General features: G+C 44.3%; 1 protein-coding gene across 1 annotated transcript in view; it reads left to right on the top strand.

Annotated features, from left to right (window-relative positions):
- LOC126298873 (SET and MYND domain-containing protein 4-like) overlaps positions 1-25,339 on the top strand; it is a 160,270-nt gene that overhangs the window by 98,302 nt on the left and 36,629 nt on the right. The window contains exons 5-6 of the mRNA XM_049990389.1: positions 3,662-3,786; positions 15,350-15,519. Coding sequence (XP_049846346.1) covers positions 3,662-3,786; positions 15,350-15,519 — 295 coding nt within the window. The remainder of the gene's footprint in view (positions 1-3,661; positions 3,787-15,349; positions 15,520-25,339) is intronic.

Genomic DNA, 25,339 nt, shown 5'->3' with positions numbered 1-25,339 from the left:
GGTCATCAGTCCATTAGAACTTAGAACTACTTAAACCTACCGAACTTAAGGACATCACACAACACCCAGTCATCACGAGGCAGAGAAAATCCCTGACCCCGCCGGGAATCGAACGCGGGAACCTGGGCTTGGGAAGCGAGAACGCTACCGCACGACCACGAGCTGCGGTCAATTGAATATAGACTCGATATTTATTTATTTGTAATTTCTGCTACCAGTCACTTTAAAAAAGGGACTGGTGGTAGAAATTACAAATAAATAATTATCCCACACCGTCACGTTTCACAAACATAGCCATTACGGCCGAGAATAATTAGACTCGATATTCTTCGTGCTATAAATGGTTCACATGTGGAAGTGTATTGATGATAAATAAATAATTTCTTTGAGATGCTCTGCAATGTGGTACATTTTTCATTGTCATATCTACTGTGTTTTTTTCCTGGCTCTTTGAAATCACGAAGGTTTAAGTGGGAAACTCTGTATTATCCAAATGCGCATTCTGTGGCATCTTTCTGCCGATAGCACCATTCTTTGGTTTACACTTACTGTGCAGTAGTGGCTGTTTCTTTAGGTGTTTCTGTGCAGGGCCTTTAGACTATGGAGGGGTCCCTTCCGTTTACTACAGTACGTATTTATGCTTATTCAATTATTTTTCTAAACTTCACCCACATTTCTTGTATATTTTGCTCTACAGTGTTAAATGTTTCGAGTTTCTCCTTGAAATACAACACTACTGCCTCTCTATCTAGTTTACTGAAATGTAAATTTTTCTTCCTGATTTCGTTGTCCTTTGAACAGCGGTCATGACTATTGCTACAGTCGCTTAAAAATGAGTTTCCACGTGGACATTCTCAAAGAAGTCATGCCTCTTTGTTGCCTTTAGAGCTAACGTATTTCCATTATGTCTAGGTTTCTGAACTATCTGTTCCAGTTAGTTTTCAGAAGAGGCATTTAGTATTATATCGCAAGATGTCTTGTCACGCTCACAACTTACAAAACTATAATTATCTCAATCAGTTGGTGGGATGATTAAATCTTCCTCCAACGACGACAACATGATAGCGGAACAAACGTACTAGCGAGCCGATGTTATCTCGAAGGCGTTCTGTTATATCTGTGGAAGTCTAGTGATCAATAGAAGTATCCGACTGTAAGTTTGTGCCCACACTTGATACTGCGCCTTACCCAAAAAGTCTCGTATACAGCTTAAATTTCCGTCTCGGTGGATTTGAGTTTCGTGTCTGCTGCGACAAATACACCGCCTTCCTTCCCCATTAGTCTGTTCTTTCAACAATTACTTAGATTTGCCTCAAAAAGCTCACAGCTGTCAGTTTAGGGTCTTAGCCATCTTTCTGTATCTAACATTATGTGAGCTCCACTGCTTTTCATGAGCGCTTCAAACTCTGCCATTTTGTTGAGAATACTTCGGCAGTTTGTCACTAGTATTGGACGATGGGGGGGGGGGGGGGGGTGGAGACACTTCATTGGCTCTTGCAAAAATACTGCGGGATCTCGTATGACCTTAGAGTTATCAGCCCTTAACGCAAGTCTAGGAAGTCGCAGCCTATTTTGTCACAGAACCTTCGAAGTGAAGTGCGGTCCCACCTTCTACTCGACTCAAAACCACAGGGCCACAATCATTTCTGGGAACAATGCTGTATACTGTGAGCTTCTCCGAAATTCCAGAAGTGACACTGGTCTTCTCAGCCTATTGTGCCAGTCACTGTAATGGTTTTGGAGCCCAGGCTACAGACATCAGTTGTTTGGACGTGCACAACAACCTGCAGTTACTTGTACCCTGTATCCTGAATGGTTAGCAGAACATGCTCTTTAACTTGTTCAATGACGCCTCCACTCACAAACTGAATGCATAATGTGATCGTTCTCAACTCTTACTATCATTTTCCTAAGGAGTATCATTATCTGTCGTATCTTCGAACTTGTAACGACTGACCAGAATTCCAACGCAACTGGAACACCTATGTGTGTGTCGTTAGTATTATACCGCTTATTCGCATCAAACAACACACTTTAGTTGTGCAGATGAAAAAAACGTTGTAATCCTGATGTAGGGGATGGTTACTGCATGCATTTACTACGAATACAACTACACTCAAGCGGCAAAGAAACTGGTATAGGCGTGCCTATTCAAATACAGATATATGTGAACGGGCAGAACATGGCGCTGCGGTTGGCAACGCCTATATAAGACGGCAAGTGTCTGGCGCAGTTGTTAGATTGGTTACTGCTGCTACAATAGCACATTATCAAGATTTAACTGAGTTTGAACGTCGTGTTATAGTCGGTGCACGAGCGATGGGGCACAGCATCTCAGAGATAGCGATGAACTGGGGAGTGTACCGTAAATATCAATAAGCCGGACAAACATCAATTCTCCGACATCGCAGAGGCCGGGAAAAGATCCTGCAAGAACGAACCAATGACGACTGAAGAGAATCGTTCAACGTGACAGGAGTGCAGCCCTTCAGCAAATTGCTGCAGATTTCAGTACTGGGTCCTCAGCAAGTGTCAGCGTGCGAACCATTCAACGGAACATCATCGACATGGAGCCGAAGGCCCAGTCGTGTACCCTTGACGACTACACGACGCAAAGCTTTACGTCTCGCCTGGGCCGGTGAACACCGACATTGGAATCTTAATGACTAGAAACAAGTTGCCTGGTCGGACGAGTCTCGTTTGAAATTGTATGTAGCGGATGGAAGAGTACGGGTATGTAGACAGATTCATGAGTCCATGGACCCTGCATGTCAGCAGGGGACTGTTCAAGCTGCTGGAAGCTCTGTAATGGTGTGGGGCGTGTGCAGTTGGAGTGATATGGTCGCTGATACGTCCAGGTATGATTCTGACAGGTGACACGTACGTAAGCATCGCGTGTAATCACCTGCAGCCATTGAAGTCCATTGTGCATTCCGACGGACTTGGGCAGCAGGACAATGCGACACCCTTCACGTCCAGAATTGCCACAGAGTGACTCCAGGAACACTCTTCTGAGTTTAAACACTTCCGCTGGCTACCAAACTCCCCAAACATGAACATTATTGAGCATATCTGGGAACCTTGCAACGTGCTGTTCAGAAGAGATCGCCACCCCCACGTACTCATACGGATTTATGGACAGCCCTGGAGGATTCATGGTGTCAGTTCCCTCCAGCACTACTTTGGACATTAGTCCAGTCCATGCCACGTCGTGTTGCGGCAATTCTGCTTGCTCGCGGGGGCCCTACACAATATTAGGCAGGTTTGCCACTTTCTTTGGCTCTTCAGTGTAGGATTAAAACGTGAAGTAGGTTCAAATGGTTCAAATGGCTCTGAGCACTATGGGACTCAACTGCTGTGGTCATTAGTCCCATATAACTTAGAACTACTTAAACCTAACTAACCTAAGGACATCACACACATCCATGCCCGAGGCAGAATTCGAACCTGCGACCGTAGCAGTCGCACGGTTCCGGACTGCGCGCCTAGAACCGCCAGACCACCGCAGCCGGCCGTGAAGTAGGTAATGTACGGTTGACTGCTGTCTTGTCGAAAGTTGGCATTGTGAGAATCGTGGCTGCAGTACGGTTATAAGATTTGTAATGTAACATAGCAACCAGTCAAAAGCACTGTTTATCAATGTGGTGCTGTTGTTTGGCAGGCAGCGTGCTGCTGGTGGAGGAGGCGTTCGCGTGGTCCCTGGCGGCCGAGGCGCTGGCTGACCACTGCACGCACTGCGCAACGCCTCTGCGAGCCCGTGTGCTGCCCTGCCCCACATGCCGACAGGTGAGCGTCCTTCCACTACAACAGAACACCGAAATTAAGTAATCATATATTCTACGAAACATTTCAAAAATAGACACAGACAAATGGCCAAGAAATGGCAGAATTTTTTAATTTTTTTATGTCCTATGTGTCGACTACTCGTCACAGGGCACACATCAGATTGGTAGTCCAGTTCTGCCCATACCCGATCCAGCATATCAAGAGTGACGGTAAGAACCGCTGCTGCAATATTGTGTCACAAGTTTTCAAGGTTCTGTGGTTCTACATCTACATACCCCACAAGCCACCGTTTGGTGCGTGGCGGAGGGTACTCTGTACTGTTACTAGTCATTTCCGTTCCGTTCTTGTTCCACTCGCAAGTCTGCCCCATTAGTTGAACGGACAGCGCGTTGGAATGCTACGCAACGGGGTCCGGATTCGATTCCCGGCTGGGATGGAAGATTTTCTCCCTTCAGGGACTGGGTGTTGTGCTGTCCTCCTCATCATTCCATCCCCACTGTCGACCCGCAGGTCGCCCAATGTGGCTTCGCACTCAGTAAGACTTGCACTTGGCGGCCGACCTTCCCGCCTGGGATCTCCCGGCCACTGACACCATACGATCATTTCCATTTTTTCCACTTGCAAACAGAGATATTGAAAAACGACTATCTATATGGCTCCGTATGAGCACTAATTACTGATATCTTATCTTCATTGTCCTTAAGTGAAATATATGTTGGCGGCAATAGAATCGTTCTGTAGTTCAAAATGGTTCAAATGCCTCTGAGCACTATGGGACTTAACATCTGAGGTCATAAGTCCCCTAGAACTTAGAACTACTTAAACCTAACTAACCTAAGGACATCACACACATCAATACCCGAGGCAGGATTCGAACATGCGACCGTAGCAGTCACGCGGTTCCGGACTGAAGTGCCTAGATCGTTCTGTAGTCAACTTCAAATAGTGTTCCTCTAAAAGAACGTCACCTTCCATCCAGGGATTCCCGTTTGAGTTCTCTAAGCATCTCCGTGATACTTGCGTGTTGTTCGAACCTACCGCTAACAAATCGAGCAGCCCGCCTCTGAATTGCTTCGATATCTTCCTTTAATCCGACCTGGTGCGGATCCCGAACACTCGAGCAGTATTAAAGAACAGGTCGGACTAGCGCCTTATATGCGGTGTCCTTTATAGATGAATCATTCTTTTCCAAAATTTTCCCAATAAAACGAAGTCGACCGTTCACCTTCCCTGCCATAATCTTCACATGCTGGTTTCATTTCAAATCGCTTTGCAATGTTATGCCCAGATATTTAAACAATGTGGCTATGTCAAGTAGGACACTAGTAATGCTACATCGGAACATTAGAAGTTTGTTTTTCCTATTCATCCGCATTAACTTAATCTTTCTTCATTTACAGCTACCTGCCGTTCATCACACCAACTGTAAATAATGTCTAAGTCATCCTGTATCCTCCTCTACAGTCAGTCAACAACGGCACCTTACAGCACACCACAGCATTATCAACAAACAACATAAACACACACACACACACACACACACACACATATATATATATATATATATATATATATATATATATATGTGTGTGTGTGTGTGTGTGTGTGTGTGTGTGTGTGTGTGTGTGTGTGGTCCATTGATAGTGACCGGGCCAAATATCTCATGAAATAAGCATCAAACGAAAAAACTACAAGGAACTGAACTCGTCTAGCTCGAAGGGGGAAACCAGATGACGCTATGGTTGGCCCGCTAGATGGCGCTGCCAGGGGTCAAACAGATATCAACTGCGTTTTTTTTAAATAGGAACCCAATTTTTTTATTACAGGTTCGTGTAGTACGTAAACAAAGATGAATGTTTTAGTTGGACCACTTTTTTCGCTTTGTGATAGATGGCGCTGGAATAGTCACAAACATATGGCTCATGACAGTGCCATCTAGCGGGCCAACCATAGCGTCATCTGTGGGTGGGGATTGGGCTGTTTAGCGAAGGAGACCAGACAGCGAGGTCATCGGTCTCGTCGGATTATGGAAGGAAGTCGGCCTTGTCCTTTCAAAGGAACCATCCCGGCATTTGCTGAAGCGATTTAGGGAAATCATGGAAAACCTAAATCAGGATGGCCGGACGCGGGATTGAACCGTCGTCCTCCCGAATGCGAGTCCAGTGTCTAACCACTGCGCCACCTCGCTCGGTCCAGCGCCATCTGGTTTCCCCCTTCAAACTAGAGAAGTTTCGTTCTTTTTAGTTTTTTCTTTGACGCTAGTTTCGTGAGCTTTTTGGCCCGGTCACGATCAATGGACCATCCTGTATATGGATGAGGAGGCACATAACGCTATCCTTGGTGTAAGCCTAGAAGAAAATTCGCAAGGTGTTAAGTCCAGAGACCATGGCGGTCACTCAAGTGGTGCCAGGTCAACGGCGCAACGCGACGTGTCGAGCTATGTGGCGACGTCTCATTCAGGTAGTTCCTTACACTTCTTGTTTCTTCCTGGCCTTCTCCCGTGTCTTCTCCGGGTCGCTTTGTTAATCTGGTTTTGGCAGTATTAGGTGTAGCGGGTGGACGGATGCCCTTCCTGTCGGCACCCCTTCTCCCCTGGAATGGAATTTGTGCCCCCCATCTCTCTGCGTCTGGTGTGATCCCATGTGAAAGTGTGAGACGCTTTCGAAACGTTTGCGAATCACAGCAGCGGCGTGGGTCCAGGTAATCTCGTACACAATTCTGGAAGTGTGGAGAGGCGCCATATGGTTGCAAGATGAAATTCCTGCTTCAGTTTGAAGTTGTGGCATAAACTACAGTTGCAGCGTACCGAGAAAGGTGATACCATTGCCAAGTGTTCTTTCAGCACAAACAACCATCCTCGAATTTATTGGACCGCTTCACTACACTGTTGTAAAGGTTTGAAATTAAGCTTAAAGTTCGTTGGAAGTTGCTAGGTGCTCTCATTATGAAATACTGGATGAATATAGTCTGGGTAATTTGCGCTCCATTTCAAGTAAATACTAGTTTTTCATGTACCTCAATGTTTATGATGCCATATCTCCTGCACTATGCGTCATACAATGATAAAATTTTGCAGGTGCACTCAGTCGTATTTGTGGATAATGCCTGGAAACTGTATTGCGAATAGAATCGTTAGTAAAGGTGTAATAAATTAAAACGTCATGCCTGATACTGAAGACTGATTGCATGAATAACTAAAATATAGTAAGCGATAAACTTTCTTCCCTTTAACATATTGTGGGGTGTGACAGTGAGAAAAAGTTTCGCAAAGGTTCAAAATTGTGTTTAAAGTTTGTTGGAAATCTCTAAGTGTTCTCATTCTCAAATAATAGGTGAATGTAATCCCGGTATTTGCGCACCGTCAGTTACGCTACCTCTAGACAAACTCACAGTTTCTAACTGTAGTACTTGTGTTACTGTGTTGAACTTCTAACATAAAATTATAAAAAAAATGGCTCTGAAAACTATGGGACTTAACATCTGAGGTCATCAGTCCCCTGGAACTTAAAACTACTTAAACCTAACTAACCTAAGGACATCACACACATCCATGCCCGAGGCAGGATTCGAACTTGCGACCGTAGCGGTCGCGCGGTGCCATACTGAAGCGCCTAAAACTGCTCGGTCACACCGGCCGGCCATAAAATTACACCTATTATTGAGAAGAGTATGACAACCTTTTGAATTTTTAAATTTGGTCATCAATTACGGAAAATATGGAAAATCAAATTTTTGTTGCCCCTGGAAGCCGTTAGATAGGCAAACTTCAACTGGTTTTGATTCTGGGCCAATGGAATTTAGTAGTATACTCTAGATAACGACTTTTAACATTTTGTCAAGTTCTGTTAATTTTTCTTCTTTTTTCAAAGAGGAAGGCCAATGGAATCTTTTTTTTTAATTTAAAATTTAGCATTTACTGTTTCCTCCTTCAGCTTATTTACCAGAAAGTATTCGTTCAGATGTATTTGATTTATTGAGGAGTTTAGTTTCCTTTTGCCAACCTTCGATGTGTTCATGATCCTGTGCCGCTGATTAAAAACATTCCACATCTCATTTGTCATAGCCCGCATCTCGTGGTCGTGCGGTAGCGTTCTCGCTTCCCACGCCCGGGTTTCCGGGTTCGATTCCCGGCGGGGTCAGGGATTTTTTCTGCCTCGTGATGGCTGGGTGTTGTGTGATGTCCTTAGGTTAGTTAGGTTTAAGTAGTTCTAAGTTCTAGGGGACTGATGACCATAGATGTTAAGTCCCATAGTGCTCAGAGCCATTTGAACCATTTTTTTTTTTCAATTGTCATACTAGGATTTCTCGTCCGCTGGTTGAGCTGTATATAGTCTGCGAACTTTGTGACCTTCGCCCCACTAGACACTTCCTCCATTATTACAACCCACTCTGCATCAACACTGTTTGGTGGAATATGTGCCACTGCACCACACATGAGGCAAAATTCGAACTTCTTCTCTGTCTCTGTACTCCTGCGTTAATCCCAGTTCCCGTATTTTCTACCACAGACCTAGGTTGAAGTGAAAATTGCAATCGGAAAGTGATGTTTCGTGGAACATGACTGTCATAGCTTTAACTGTAGCCATTACAAAGTCTAGCTCTGCAGTTCTTGGTAACGACGCTGGCATCTTATTTTTCAGTACAGAAAAAAAGTCTTTCATATGTATTTTGACTTGATTTTCTCTGCCAAGATTCTTTTGTCAGTAACAGACTCATCATCGATTTTCAAAAAACTATAACCTGCAATTAATTTCAAAACGTTATTGCTCCGTTGAACCTCCTGACTAGTGCCAGGAATCTGGGTCGTCCCACCAGCTTCCCTCCTTGCTGTACACGGTGAGGTCTATGACTTCTCATCATCTGGGATATTTTCGGCTAAATCTAAACCTTTAAGTTTTATCTTTCAAATGTTAAAATTCGTCTTTAAAAATTTGGTAAACAGGCACTGTATATTGCGCACTCTTCTCCCGTAGTTATGCATTCTTGCCTTGATCTGTATATTCGCTTCTTTAGGTGGCAAAGAACGTTCAGCATGATTCTCCCATTCGCAATTTTTAAACGGCATCAGCATCTATTCCGTTCGGAATTCACGCCCAACCAGTTCGTTTACTCGTCACATTTTCTATGCATCCGGAAGCGATGACCATCCCTGAGAAGACACGGCTTACTTTTCGTTCTTGTAATTATTTCCATTACTCATAGCTTAGGTGTACGAAGCTTTACGGAAACGAAGGCCATTGGCGAGGGCGTTGTCTGAGTGACAGTAACAGTACATCTGCTCCTAGGCGAGGCTCTGGTCGGAAAACCTACAGTACCAAACTCCTTGTTCGGAAGTCCCACAATACCTGCGGCACCTGCAAAAGGCCCGGAAACACCACAGTCGAAAAACTCACGAAGCGAACTACTTCTTAATCCTGTTAATAGAGCTTCTGTAAGATGTTGCTCAGTATGAGGTACTTACAGAAGTTTGTCTGCGAGTGTTGCACAACACTAACCGTCGTGAGGAGGATTACCAGATACTGGTCCACCCTCGATACCAAGCCCACAACCCATTTGAGAGGAATAGGGAAAGACGGCCAGTCAACTCCAGACTGAAGAAAGCCTCCCCAACAATTCTCCCCTGTCGTAGACAATAGCCACTGGAGCAGCACACAGGCTCGGTCCGGAAATGATCAGTGGCAGCAACTGGCTACAAACTACGATATGGACTTCATATGTAGGAGACCATCATGACGTGGCACGACATTGTAGGTTCCCCAAACAACGGCCGATATAAGATCATACTAAAAAGTAATGCCTCCGAATTTTTCATGTATGAATTTTTTTAAGCAAGGCAAACATTATTAAAATTCTACATTTTTATTCTTCATATCTACATATTTGCAGCCCTCTGCTGCTAGAGGCTTCCGAATTAGAGTGTAATATGGCGGTGTGAAGCGTAACTATGTCGGTGCATGAGAAACAGCTTGCTCTAAACGAGTTTCGAATTCGAAGAGTTCGTCCACATATAGAGCACACTTTCTTCAGCATGACAATGCCAGACCACACACGGACGTTGCGACATCTGCAACAATCCGACGCCTTGGGTTCACTGTCATCGATCATCCTCCATATATCTAGTTCTGGAAACATCCCCCAGGCTGTGGCTAAGCCATGTCTCCGCAATATCCTTTCTTTCAGGAGTGCTAGTTCTGCAAGGTTCGCAGAAGAGCTTCTGTAAAGTTTGGAAGGTAAGCGACGAGGTACTGGCAGAAGTGAAGCTGTGAGGACGGGGCGTGAGTCGTGCTTGGGTAGCTCAGTGGTAGAGCACTTGCCCGCGAAAGGCAAAGGTCCCGAGTTCGAGTCTCGCTCCGGCACACAGTTTTAATCTGCCAGGAAGTTTCATCCTCCATATAGTCTTGAGTTGGCCCCACCCGCTTTTCACTTCCAAAACTTAAGCAACATCATCGAGGACTTCACTTCGTTAGTGAAGAAGCGGTGCGAGCAGAGGTGAGGTTTGGCTTTATCAGCAAAGTCTAACATTCTCTAGTGATGATATAAACAAGCTCGTCTCTTGTTGGGAGAAATGTGTATCGTCATCAGGGTGACTGCATGGCCAAATAAATATGTGAACATGAAGAATAAAGAAAATCCAGAAAACCAAAAGAGATTCTGGTCGCATGTGAAGTATGCTAGTGACAAGACACAGTCACTGCCTTCTCTGCGCGATAGCAATGGAAATGTTATAGACTACAGTGCTGCCAGGGCAGAGTTACTAAACACAGCCTTCCGAAATTCCTTCACCAAAGAAGACGAATTAAATATTCCTGAATTCGAATCAAGAGCAGGTGCAAACATAAGTAACGTAGAAATAGATATCCTCGGAGTAGTGAAGCAACTTAAATCACTTAACAGAACAAGTCTTCGCTCCAGACTGTATACCAGTTAGGTCTCTTTCAGAGTATGCTGATACAATAGTTCCATACTTAACAACCATATACAACCGTTCACTCGACGAAAGGTCCGTACCTAAAGTCTGAGAAGTTGCAAAGGTCACACAATATTCAAGAAAGGTAGTAGGAGTAATTCACTAAATTACAGGCCCATCTCATTAACGTCGATATTCAGCAGGATTTTGGAACATATAATGTGTTCAAACATTATGAATTACATCGAAGAGAACGGTCTATTGACACACAGTCAAATGGTTAAAATGGCTCTGAGCACTATGGGACTTAACATCAGAGGTCATCAGTTCCCTAGAACTTAGAACTACTTAAACCTAACTAAACTAAGGACATCACACACAACGATGCCCGAGGGAGGATTCGAACCTGCGACCGTAGCGGTCGCGCGGTTCCAGACTGAAGCGCCTAGAACCGCTCAGCTACAACTGACACACAGTCAACACGGATTTAGAAAACCTCGTTCTTGTGAAACACAACCAGCTCTTTACTCACATGAAGTCTTGAGCGCTGTTGCAAAGAGATTTCAAATTGATTCTGTATTTCTGGATTTCCAGAAGACTTTTGACACTGTACACACAAGCGGTTTGTAGTGAAATTGAGTTCTTATGAAATATCATCTCAGTTAAGTGACTGGTTCGTGATTTCCTGTCAGAGAGGTCACAGTTTGTAGTAATTGACGGAAAGTCATCAAGTAAAACAGAGGTGATTTCTGGCGTTTCCCAAGGTCGTGTCATAGGTCCTTTGCTGTTCCTTCTCTATAAAAACGATTTAAGAGCAATCTGAGTAGCCATCTTAGGTTGTTTACAGATGATGCTATCGTTTATCGCCTAGTAAAGTCACCAGAAGATCAAAACAAATTGCAAAACGATTTAGAAAATATATTTGTATGGTGCAAAAATTGGCAATTGAACCTATATAACGAAGAGTGAGAGGTCTCCACATGAGTGCTAAAAAGAATCCATTAAACTTCAGTCACACGATAAATCAGTCAAATCTAAAAGTGATAAATTCAACTAAATAGTTAGGAAATACAATTACGAACAACTTAAGTTGGAAGGAACAAATAGAGAATGTTGTGGGGAAGGCTAACCAAAGACTTCGTTTTATTGGCAGGACATATAGAAAATGTAACAGATCCACTCTAGAGAATGCGTAGACTACGCTTGTCCGTCCTTATTTAGAATACTACTGTGCGGTGTGGGATCCTTGCCAGATAGGATTGACGGAGTGCTACGAGAAAATTAAAAGAAGGGCAGCACGTTTTGCATTATCGCGAAATAAGTAGAGAGTGTCACTGAAATGATACAGGATTTGTGGTGGACATCATGAAAACAAAGGCGTTTTTCGTTGCGGCGGAATCTTCCCACCAAATTTCAATCCAAAACTTTCTCCTCCGAATGCGAAAATATTTTGTTGACACCGACCTACATAGGAAGAAACGATCATCATATAACATAAGGGAAATCAGAGCGCACACGGAAATATATAGGTGTTCGTTTTTTCCGCGCGCTGTACGAGCTTGGAATAATAGAGAATTATTGTGAAGGTGGTTCGATGAATCCCCTACCAAACACTTAAATGTGATTTGCAGAGTATCCATGTAGATGTAAATGTACATGTAGATGTAGAAAGGTGAAGTCTGTTAATGACGTCTGTTTTATTTAAAAAGGCTTTATAAGTTTTCACACGAAAAATTCGGAGGTATTACTTTTCAGCAAGCCCTCATAAGTCGGGCCGTAGCATTCCACACCTCAGGACCATGCCAGGTAAAATACTTTAGTATTTTTTGTTTTCAATTATTGGCTTTCGAAATGCTACCTTAATGCTGGAAATGTTACACTACAGTTTGTTTTGACAATTCAGAATATACATTAGTTTGTCATACCCTGGTACGAAGTTAAATAGGCTTCACAAAGGACATCTTCCGACACAAAACAAATTTTACATCCACAGTATACTGAAACGAGTAAACAAGACGATAATGCACAGAGGAAACACAGAGGTATCATGCTATAAAAATCTCCCAGTGGTAACACAGTGAGAAATGATAAATCGCCGTTGGTACACGTTTGAGATATTCCCAGTTCAATCCATATTAAGAGTATGCATCTAAATTAACTAAAAAATGTTCGTTTGTATGTCCTGTAAGAACTGTTTTAAAATCTGCGGATAGGGAACTGATTTTGTGCAGGCTGCTACATCGTTGGATGCTAACAAGGTTTGGAAGCTGTTTGGGAACTGATGACCAAGATCCCGAAGATTACTTGCAAGGACGTCTATGTGATACGTGTTTTGAGGACCTTGTAGGAATATATGGTTTGGGCCTTCTTCATCTCCGCAAGTACATAGAGAGGGGCACTTAAGTTGAGCCGATAGAGGTGTTTGTTAAACTTCCAGTGATTAATTTCAGCCATGCTGCAACTGTCGTGAAGCTCCTCGATGTTTATGTCTAATTATACCATGGTACTCTTGGGATCGTGGAGGGGATTAAAGCATAGTGACTGATTTTAGATGTCCTCGACCATTCCTCAATCGCTTTCTGAGAATGGGTATCATATTTGTGAGAGGGAGTTTATCACATTTAATAGCTCCATGTAGAGATATTTGTTTTTCTGGGACATGATCTTGTTCATGGCCAGGTATCCCAGAGTGGCCTTTCATCCATAACATCACGATGTTGCGATAATTCCGCTGCACCCAAAACATAATGTCGATAATTGCTGCAACTTGAGGTTAGTACAACTACACTACTGGCCATTAAAATTGCTACACCAAGAGGAAATGCAGAAGATAAACGGGTATCCATTGGACAAATACATTATACTAGAACTGACATGTGATTACATTTTCACGCAATTTGGGTGCATAGATCCTGAGAAATCAGTACCCAGAACAATCACCTCTGGCCGTAATAACGGCCTTGATACGCCTGGGCATTGTGTCGAACAGAGCTTGGATGGCGTGTACAGGTACAGCTGCCCGTGCAGCTTCAACACGATACCACAGTTCATCAAGAGTAGTGACTGGCGTATTTTGAAGAGCCAGTTGCTCCGCCACCATTGACCAGACGTTTTCAATTGGTGATAGATCTGAAGAATGTGCTGGCCAGGGTAGCAGTCGAACAGTTTTTGTATCCATAAAGGCCCGTACAGGACCTGCAACATGCATTCGTGCATTATACTGCTGAAATATAGGGTTTCGCAGGGATTGAATGAAGGGTAGACCCACGGCTCGTAACACATCTGAAATGTAACGTCCACTGTTCAAAGTGCAGTCAGTGCGAACAAGAGGTGACCGAGACGTGTAACCAATGGCACCCCATACCATCACGCCACTTGATACGCCAGTATGGCGATGACGAATACACGCTGCCAATGTACGATCACCGCGATGTCGCCAAACACGGATGCGACCATCATGTAGATGTAAACAGAACCTGGATTCATACGAAAAAATGACGTTTTACCATTCATGCACCCAGGTTCGTCGTTGAGTACTCCATCGCAGGCGCTCCTGTCTTTGATGCAGCGTCAAGGGTAACCGCAGCCATGGTCTCCGAGCTGATAGTCCATACTGCTGCAAAAACGTCGTCGAACTGTTCGTGCAGATGGTTGTTGTCTTGCAAACGTCCCCATCTGTTGACTCAGGGATCGAGACGTGGCTGCATGATCCGTTACAGCCATGCGGATAAGATGTCTGTCATCTCGACAGCTAGTGATACGAGGCCGTTGAGATCCAGCACAGCGTTCCGTATTACCCCCTGAACCCACCGATCCATATTCTGCTAACACTCATTGGATCTCGACCAAAGCGAGCAGCAATGTCGAGATATGATAAACCGCAATCGCGATGGGCTACAATCCGGCCTTTATCAAAGTCGGAATCGTGATGGTACGCATTTCTCCTCCTTACACGAGGTATCACTTCAACGTTTCACCAGGCAACGCCGGTCAATTGCTGTTTGTGTACGAGAAATCAGTTGGAAATTTTCCTCCTGTCAGCACATTGTAGGTGTCGCCATCGGCGCCAACCTTGTGTGAATGCTCTGAAAGGCTAATCATTTGCATATCACAGCATCTTCTTCCTGTCGGTTAAATTTCGCGTCTGTAGCATGTCATCTTCGTGCTTTAATGGCCAGTAGAGTATCATCGTGGTTTCTGGTCAGTTGTAGGGCTGACAAACCATCAGAGATTCTACTGTTATATCTGCTGTGGTCGTGTGTGTGAATGGCAGGGCTTCCAAACTGGCAATCAGCTCGGCTGATATAAGAGTGAAGTGTGGATCCAGCTTGTGTAGTGGGCCTTGTTGACTGGTTCGGGCCGGCCGCGGTGGTCTCGCGGTTCTAGGCGCGCAGTCCGGAACCGTGAGACTGCTACGGTCGCAGGTTCGAATCCTGCCTCGGACATGGATGTGTGTGATGTCCTTAGGTTAGTTAGGTTTAAGTAGTTCTAAGTTCTAGGGGACTAATGACCACAGCAGTTGAGTCCCATAGTGCTCAGAGCCATTTTTTGACTGCTTCGGGTTTCCCAATAGGTACTACCAGCGCCGTCACTAGTACTTTAATATACCCAAAAAAAACTCTACTTTTAACCAGCAGCTGTGGTTGCGTGATGCAGGCGCTGTTCTGCAGCGCGTGGTGCCGTCGCCAGGCGCTCGACGCCTATCACCGCCGCGAGTGCGTCCTGGGGCTGCGCAGCTTCCTAGAGTCGCCGCTTCTCGGCTGTGCGGCGCTGCTGGCGCTTCGGACCGTGTTCGCCGAAGACCGGGCCTGCGACACGGACTATAGGTACTTGCAAATCTTCACAGCACTAGACTCACATTTCACGTTTCATTGGTTCAGTAGCTATTACCAGAAGGAAAAATTATCCTAACTCTCCTAATGTGGCAAAGAAAACAGTGACCAGTCATTGCGGAACCTGAAACAGCACTTATCGGAGAGTGCTCGAAATCTATACCGTTCAACACAATTAAAGCATCACTTTTTCAAAATCCCGTAGTTATTTCCCATTGCGATGTGTAAGTTTAAAACTTGGGCAAAAGGTGCCTACAGCCTCCCTCTGCAATGGTGCAAAATTGAGGCGCCTGACGCCCTACTGCATCACCCTTGAGCACGTCGGCAGTTTAGACAGCAAGGTGCCGAAACATGCGAAAAAAGCCAAAACTCAGAAGTTCATGTGAGGTGGAAGGTGGGTTAGCGACGTCACATTGGCGCCAAATTTCACCACAATTGTGCCGAACGCTACCGTGGACGTGACACACAATGGGAAGGTCGTCGCACCCTGCCTTTCGCAATTCACCCCTTCTTTTGACGCGTACACGACGGGGGTTAGAAGGCAAGGCCCAACGTTGAAATCATACGGTGTTATTATGTGTGACCGAGGAAACATTTCAGACACACTACCACTAAGGATCGACTCGAAAAGCCCTCAGGGGCTGGCATGAAGTGCTTCAGTGAAACTACAACTTCCCGTGAGTCGTTGATTCCCACACATTTTGTGGTCTAAAACGACAGTTCGCAGTTCGATGAGCAACAGGACGATGTTCTTAAAAATCTATGGCACTGCTGACCCCCATAGATGCTTCAACATTTCTCCAAAACACATCGTGGGCCGGTACCCCCATCGAATGTGATCGCACATCTTTGTAGTGCAGTGCGACCGCAATTTTTGCTCTGGTGTATAGAGTATAACCAGTATGAACCGTTGAAAAATATTCGATGAATTCTGAAAGTGATCTAAAGCAATAAACAACGCTTATGCTTTTTCAGCCCTCCGGTTTTCTGCCTTCCTGTAGCGAGTTCACAGAGGGATACGACATTGACACTTACGTGAATAAAACGGCAAAAGGTCCCAGTAAGGCCACCCACTTCGGAGACACTCTCAGTGCCACCCACCCACGTTTGTTGAGCACTTTAAAAATGTATCTGTGCAGAGAAAACTTGTGACAACAGTCCTAGGCGCCTAAAGGTAGGCAACCATTTGACATGTCTCTGTTCTGGCATACCTACTAGCAGGGCAACCAATATTCTGACACACGTTTTCTCTGTGCCAATGTGGTACTATTAATCCACATAACACCTCACTTGAACTTTGAGCTCTATCCTTTTTTTTCGCATGTGTTGACATCTTGCTGATAGAAGTGTTGCCAAGCCCGAGGTTGACATCGCAGGGTGCCACGCTTTTTCATCATTGCAGAGGAAGGTTGTAGACACCTTTGAGCCACATTTGAAACTCATATGTCGCAATGGAAAGTAATTACCAGTTTCAAAAAAGTAGTCCTTTAATTCTGTTGTGCAGTGTAATAATCTACCTACAGTTCTGGAACTATTGTTCAGAAGACATACAACAACAAGGGTAGTTTAATATAGGTTGACTCTCAAACAGAAGATTCGAACGGACAGGTTCATCTTCAGACGGCTAGTTCACGTTTTACATTATATTTCGCCTTTTGTTTCCCCACCTGGCGAAATTTCCTTGGGGTGTTGGCGCCCTACAAACAAAACAAGATGTGAGACAACGTCCTTTTTAACTGTCATTGTGCCTCACAACAATTTTAAGTGATGTAAAAAATTATTATTATTAAAAGGAAGATGTTTCGGCTACTTCCGATGAAGAATCCGCGCCATTATGTTCCAGTGCCGGTTGCTCATCATCTTGTAGCAGTGAAGACTGTACAATGCACTTTTTTGTGTCCATACATGCATATAATGTAAGGCACCGCTCACACACTAAGAAGTTTCATCACATGGAGGTATATATACAAAGATGGCGATATTAAAACCATAACAATGCCAAAAACTTCCACTCTCAGAGATATTTCATTATGCACATGTATGTGACAGTAGAAATTTACAAATTGCTAATGTTACCTTACTTACTATTTACATTGAAAGAGAATTGATTAAAATTAAGATAAACAAATAAAGCGTTACATTACGTAAATATTATGGCATACACTGGAACAAAAGTAAGTGACAAGGGCCAGATGTACATAAATACATGTTCCAACTATAGACACATTTTGGCATACTTTCAAGGCACAGTAAATGGGTTGTGATGGATGTGCATATATAAATAACACAACAGTGGACATATCTGTGAGCTCATTGAGTTACTCACCTTGGTACTGCCAAACAATTACTTCAGTTTCAAAAACAAAACTATGACTGCTGTGCTGCAGACTTACATTCTTAGAAATTTCGGCTTTATATTAAGTGTATGACCCTAGTAGATTTCTTTTAGCGAGAGATGCCCTCTTTGCCTGCTACTACGAGATCCCCAATTAGGATATTAAGTTTATTGTTAAGCTTAGTTTATACGATGACATTGAGTTGCGCCACTCGTTGGGTGGAATGAGTTGCACGTAAAAGGTTTCGTATTTGACTGTAGACACGGCGAAACCAATATATACTTCAGTTTCGTCGTTTTGTGGGTTCCTGAGTCGTGTCTAAAATGAAAGTTTTGGCAGCTGCACGTCGCACGAGTTGTGATGGAGTTAAAGCTTGTTGCGTGGAATCACTGCATCAGATAAAAATAAGAAACCTGTTTCGATTCGTGACTGGATGAAGAAAAGACATCTTTATATCATTCTTAGAATGTCACCAGAACTGTTAACGTTTCTTCTAAATAGAGTTAATTATTCGATAAGGAATAAAGATATTGTAATGCATGAAGCACTATCGCCAGAACAGAAATTACATATCACATTGCATGCATTACAGTTGGGAACACTCAGCATGTTATAAGATGCGGTTTCAGTTGGTGATGATGCTTTTTCATTAACACCAATAATTATTACCAGTAATAATTATTACCATTAACAGCAGTAATTGTTCGAAGCAGACCAGTGTTTGCAAACTAATCTCTTGAAGATGGCAATGTTTCAAAATTCAAACATATGTGAATGGGAAGCACTGCTGCGACGTTTTAAATAGAAGAATATTGAGTAAAGAATGCAGCTTCTTGATTTACGTAGCCTTCCCTCCTGTCAACAATATTCCTTAAAAAAAAAAAAAAAAGAATGGGCCAACTAGAACGATGGGATTTTAGTCTTGTAGACAAGCGAATTTCTACAGCTAGAATTACATTTGCTTCTATTTTTCTTAATTCAATTGTATATGTGCTCCTAATTCAATAAATTTTGTCATGATTCTCAGATACTGTCAAACTATCTATGGTCTGATCGCACATGACGGTCTCAGGAGCAGCAATATGTTGCTTATTTTTGTAATCAGAATCACTGAAATCCCACAAACACCCATGCAAAAACACTATTTCCCGTTCTCCACTTCATATTTCAGTTTGTCTACATTCTACGAACACACATAACCTCAAAACTTATGCAACTAGTGTCGCCAAAGTAAGAACACCCCAGGACTCTTTAGTTTCATCGACGAGTTGCGCAAACGCACGGCGCGCATGCGCAGTGACCGGTAGCGCAGTTGCCTGTAACCTAGTGTCGTCGTGTAAACTAGGCTTTAGTCTCATTTCCGCTACGCTACTCCTCATTACTTTCGTCTTTCTTTGGATTACTCTCAGTCCATATTCTGTGCGCATTAGACTGTTCATTCCATTCTGCAGGTGCCGTAATGTTTCCTCGCTTTGACTAAATGCAGCAATGCACTCTACAGCTCAGATGAAGCAACCTTGAGAGTATTGGATGGCAGTGGCAGAGAGTCAAGTTGCCAGCACTGAGTCGGCGCCAAGTTGACAGTAGCAGTGCGCTGGGCGGCAGAACTTCGTGGGCCTACCTCAACCAATAACGTAACGTGATTTTGTAAACATCTGTACTGGCAACCCCTCAGTGTTGTCACAGCTCTCTAGACAGCTACTGTTTTTCATTTGCAACCGTTGGCCTTTCGAAGTTGAAAACTTGCAACAGTGCTACGAGCTGTCAGGTGGCTTCTTACGCCATCTCGACTTTAGCGACATGCTCATCTGATTGACAGTTGCGCTCTCACTTGAAATGAAACAAAACGTTCTTCCCGATAGTTGTCGCCGACTTCGCTGATTCTGAAGAAGCCAGTAGTGTAGGGGCAGCAGATGCAGTCAACGCGATACATGTACTATACCGTAATTACATGTTAAAAGGTGACTAACACCCATAAGATTAGTATTCATTCTCACACAGCAAATGTAGCTAAGTAACAGGTTTCCTAATAAAACAGACAAAATTGTAAATTCAGAAGACAATTTCTGTTTCTAGAGGCTGCACCACCAACAAATACACTTCACTCAGTTTTCTGTGTGTACACTGAAACACTTGTCAGACGTTAATGAAATTATTAGTTACTGGTTGTATTTTAGAGTACATATCTAGTCTCTCACACTTTCGTTATTAGTTTTCTTGTGTGTTGCTCAACATTATGCCACTCTGGTGACGAAAATTCATTTCAAGCTTGTAACTGACTACCATGTAACCATACTTTGAAACTAATCATGTGTACGTTTCCTGTAAAGTGACTCATTTCATATCATTTCGATAAAAATCGTTCATATGAACTGTAGACCACGCAACTAACGGAACTATAAACAGTACCTGAGCTATTTGCAGCTATGAGCATATTAGCTTAGACTGGGAGTGGCCTGTTGAAATACGATATAGCTTCCTCACCACCGAAGTGTGTTATTTACATACATTCAATTGTAAAATTGTTTCTGAACTCGGTTTAATCTCATAAGTCACGAACAGTTATTTCGAACAACTACCTCGCATTTCTGTATTAGTGTCAAAGTTTGTAAATCACAATTTACAAAATCGTACTACGAGTGTAATGAGGAGTTTGCATGCAAACAGGTGCAGTGGTCGAAAGTTGCTTCTATAGCAGAGAATCAATTCTTCAACTTACTGCATCTATTAATACTGTGCATAGAACGTACAACTGAAATCGGTTACCACCTTCAACTCAAGTGGTTCAAATGGCTCTGAGCACTATGGGACTTATCTGTTGTCATCAGTCCCCTAGACTTAGAATTAATTAAACCTAACTAACCTATGGACATCACCCACATCCATGCCCGAGGCAAAATTCGAACCTACGACCGTAGCGGTGGCACAGTTCCAGACTGAAGCGCCTAGAACCGCTCGACCACACCGGACGGCCCACATTCAACTATTTCGGACTATCTCTCTGAAAGGATTTTTTGTGAGGCCAGTCCATTTCAGGAATGTTATTGTCCTCAAACCATTGTTGCTTTATGACAGGGTGCACTGTCATACTGCTATAAAAAATCTGCTGTTTCTCTACCGTAAGCAATACACAGCGCTGTAGAATGTGTTGATAGGCTTCTGCATTTAGCGTTCCTTAAGGACAATAAGGGGACCACACACCAACCACGGAGACACCCCTATGAGGTAACACCATTTCCTCTGTACTCCACTGTTTGCACTACACATGACGGCAGCTAACATTCACCAAACCCAAACCCTTCCACCGGATTGCCACAGGGTACAGCGTGATTCATCACTCGTTTCTATTGATCCGCTGTCCGGTGGCGTCGCTATTCACACAACCTCAAGAGTCTCTTAGTATTCAGAAATGTGTGGTTTATGAGGAGCTGCTCGACAACTGCTCCCAGTTCTCTTTAGATCCCTACACAGTCATTGTGCTAGCTGGATTGTTGGCAGCTCTTTGGAACTCACGACTGATTCCTCACGCTGATTTCATACAGTTTTTTCACAACGACCCTCTGAAATGTACGACGGTTCCTGTCCCTCAGTACTTGGCTCTGTTCAATAAGATAATATCAACTGGACAAAGAAGATTTCATTTGCCGTCAAAAGCAAGAAACATCTACCACAACAGTATATTGGCACCAATAGTAGGGCACGCATCCAGTGTGTGGGCCCACAGGCTAGCTCTGGTGTGGCCTGCCGCTGCTGTCAGGCGAATGCAGAGGAACGTTCTGTTGAGATGCATTGGTGCATTCAACACAAGTCCAACAGATGCACTATTGGTAATTATGGGTCTATGTCCACTAGACCTAATAACAAGGCAGCACGCAGCCTTCTACTGGCTGCGCAAACAGAACATCGACATGGTGCAAAATATAATGGGCATTCCTCTGGTAAGCGTCAAAGCCATCCGTGGAAAAGTGCTTGACATTTGGCAGGACGAATGGGATGGGTCCAATACAGGCCGTAGAGTCCACGGGTTTCTACCCACAGTAAGGGGAAGACTAAAGAACAAGTTAATGAAGCCCTCACAGGGCCTAGTCCACTTCCTTACAGGACATGGTCCCTATCCCACGTACCTGCATAAAATAGGGAAAAAGCCAGCACTGGAATGTGACTGTGGTGCCCACGTAGGATCGCCAGAACACACAGTGTTTGAGTGCCCAATATACGAACAGGCTGTCTCAGTGGAGAGGCAGCTTCTGCAAACAAGAAATATTAACGAAATATTGACAAGAAGCGAATTGTTCAGCAATTTCGCAAAATTGGTAAACAAAATCTCAAGGGAGGCCCAGCGAGCCTACCTTGGGAGAGGGTAAATGCGCTCAGATCTAATGCGCAATTTTAAATATGTAAATACTACGTTTGTTTAAGTCTTTGATCCATAGTAGCTAGTAGTTGTAGTTAGATCAGCATGGTGGCCCTGAGAACTATGGGACTTAACATCTATGGTCATCAGTCCCCTAGAACTTAGAACTACTTAAACCAAACTAACCTAAGGACAGCACACAACACCCAGCCATCACGAGGCAGAGAAAATCCCTCACCCCGCCGGGAATCGAACCCGTGAACCCGGGCGTGGGAAGCGAGAACGCTACCGCCCGACCACGAGATGCGGGCTGATCAGCATGGTGGTGGGGGGAATAAAAGAGTAGTATAAATGGAGTGGTTTCTCTAGTAGTAGCGGCCCGCCTCCACGTGGCTAGGGACGGGCAATTCTCTGGCAGGATTCCAGAGAGGCTAAGAGGCCGATCATTCACATATAGCAAAACTGCTTAATAAATAGATTGTATGCATGCATTAATAAACCACTCCTGTAGTGACAATAGCAGAGATAGTCAGTCTTAATACACCCACTCAAAAGTGTCAGAAAGTGGGTTATGTATGTTTCTCAAATTCTGAAACAAAAAAATTCTGTCCCTCAGCACATGAGCTCTGGCTGGTCTTGGTTTAGCTGAGGTTGTTCCTTCGCCTTTCCGATTCAGAGTAACATCACCAAAAGTGGACTTGGTCAGCTTTAGGACGGCTGAAATGTCTTTGACGGATTTGTCACTCAGGTGACGTCAACGTTCGAAGACACTGGGCTTCCCTGACCTACCCATTCTGCCGTTACTGCTTCTCTTCTGACAACATCTCGCTTCCCGCACTCGGGTTCCCGGGTTCGATTCCCGTGAGGGATTTTCTCTGCCTCGTGATGACTGGGTATTGTGTGATGTCCTTAGATTAGTTAGGTTTAAGTAGTTCTCAGTTCTAGGGGACTGATGACCACAGATGTTAAGTCCCATAGTGCTCACAGCCATTTGAACCATTTTTTTCTGACAACACAGCACTCACCACCTGCTCTTATACTCGAGGTTCCACCTCTCGTGGCATCTGTTGGCCAATTCAGCATTACATAGGAGTGACCGGGTACTTTTGATACGTTAATACATAGTGTGGATCCACATTAGTTCTGCACAATTCGTCGAAAATTAGTTTAGTCACCACGAAGACGCCACAGAAATGTTCAACAAACTCCAGCAGTAAGCACTGCAAGGAAAATAACTTCCAAGCACAGTATTGATATGAGATATCATTTTCTAAAGCTCCTCACAGATTAAAGCCTCACCAGAAATCGAATTCGGAATCATGTATTTTGCAGACAATTGTAGTAACGACTGAGCATCCGGTAGATAGATACACTACTGGCCGTTAAAATTGCTGCACCACGAAGATGATGTGCTAAAGATGCGAAATTTAACCGACAGGAAGAACATGCTGTGATATGCAAATGATTAGCTTTTCACGGCATTCACACAAGGCTGGCGCCTGTGGCGACACCTACAACGTGCTGACATGAGGAAAGTTACTAACCGATTTCTCATTCACAAACAGCAGTTGACCGGCATTGCCTGGTGAAACGTTGTTGTTATGCCTCGTGTAAGGAGGAGAAATGCGTTCCATCACGTTTCCGACTTTGATAAAAGTCGGATTGTAGCCTATCGCGATTGTGGTTTCTCATATCGCGACATTGCTGCTCGCGTTTGTCGCGATCCAATGACTGTTAGCAGAATATGGAATCGGTGGGTTCAGGAGGGTAATACGGAACGCCGTGCTCGATCCCAAAGGCCTCGAATCACTAGCAGACGAGATGACAGGCATCTTATCCGCATGGCAGTAACGGATCGTGCAGCCACGTCTCGATCCCTGAGTCAACAGATGGGACGTTTTGCAAGACAACAGCCATCTGCAAGAACAGTTCGACGACGTTTGCAGCAGCATGGACTATCAGCTCGAAGACTATGGCTGCGGTTACCCTTGACGCTGCATCACAGACAGGAGCGCCTACGATGGTGTACTCAACGACGAACCTGGGTACACGAATGGCAAAACGTCATTTTTTCGGATGAATCCAAGTTCTGTTTACAGCATCATGGTGGTCGTATCCGTGTTTGGCGACATAGCGGTGAACGCTTATTGGAAGCGTGTATTCGTCATCGCCATACTGGCGTATCACCCGGTGTGATGGTATGGGGTGCCATTGATTACACGTCTCGGTCACCTCTTGTTCGCATTGACGGCACTTTGAACAGTGGACGTTACATTTGAGATGTTTTACGACCCGTGGCTCTACCCTTCATTCGATCCCCACGAAACCCTATATTTCATCAGGATAATTTTACGACCGCATGTTGCAGTTCCTGTACGAGCCTTCCTGGATACAAGAAATGTTCGACTGCTGCCCTGGCCAGCACATTCTCCAGATCTCGCACCAACTGAAAACGTCTGGTCAATGGTGGCCGAGTAACTGGCTCGTCACAATACGCCAGTCACTACTCTTGATGAACTGTGGTATCGTGTTGAAGCTGCACGGGCAGCTGTACTTGTACACGCCATCCAAGCTCTGTTTGACTCAATGCCCAGGCGTATCAAGGCCGTTACTACTGCCAGAGATGGTTGTTCTGGGTGCTAATTTTTCAGGATCTATGCACCCAAATTGCGTGAAAATGTACTCACATGTCAGTTCTAGTATAATATATTTGTCCAATGAATACCCGTTTATCATCTGCATTTCTTCTTGGTGTAGCAATTTTAATGTCCAGTACTGTAGATATCCAGCGATGACAGGCCCTGCCCCTGCCGCGGTGGTCCAGCGGTTCTCGGCGCTCAGTCCAGAACCGCGCTACTGCTACGGTCGCAGGTTCGAATCCTGCCTCGGGCATGGATGTGTGTGATGTCCTTAGGTTAGTTAGGTTTAAGTAATTCTAAGTTCTAGGGGACTGATGACCACAGATGTTAAGTTCCATAGTGCTCAGAACCATTTGAACCATTTGAATTTGACAGGCCCTGCAGCCACACGCTGCATCCACAAACTGCCTCCATTCCTTCCTGTTTTGTGCCCGGTTCCTCCAGGTCTCTTCAGTTCCCAAGGCTGCTAGATCCTTCGCCAGGTC

The sequence above is a fragment of the Schistocerca gregaria genome, chromosome X (genome assembly GCF_023897955.1).
Source record: "Schistocerca gregaria isolate iqSchGreg1 chromosome X, iqSchGreg1.2, whole genome shotgun sequence".
Taxonomy (NCBI): Eukaryota; Metazoa; Arthropoda; class Insecta; order Orthoptera; family Acrididae; genus Schistocerca; species Schistocerca gregaria.
Note: the sequence above shows the minus strand (reverse complement) of the source record. Positions and strands in the feature narration are given on the sequence as shown.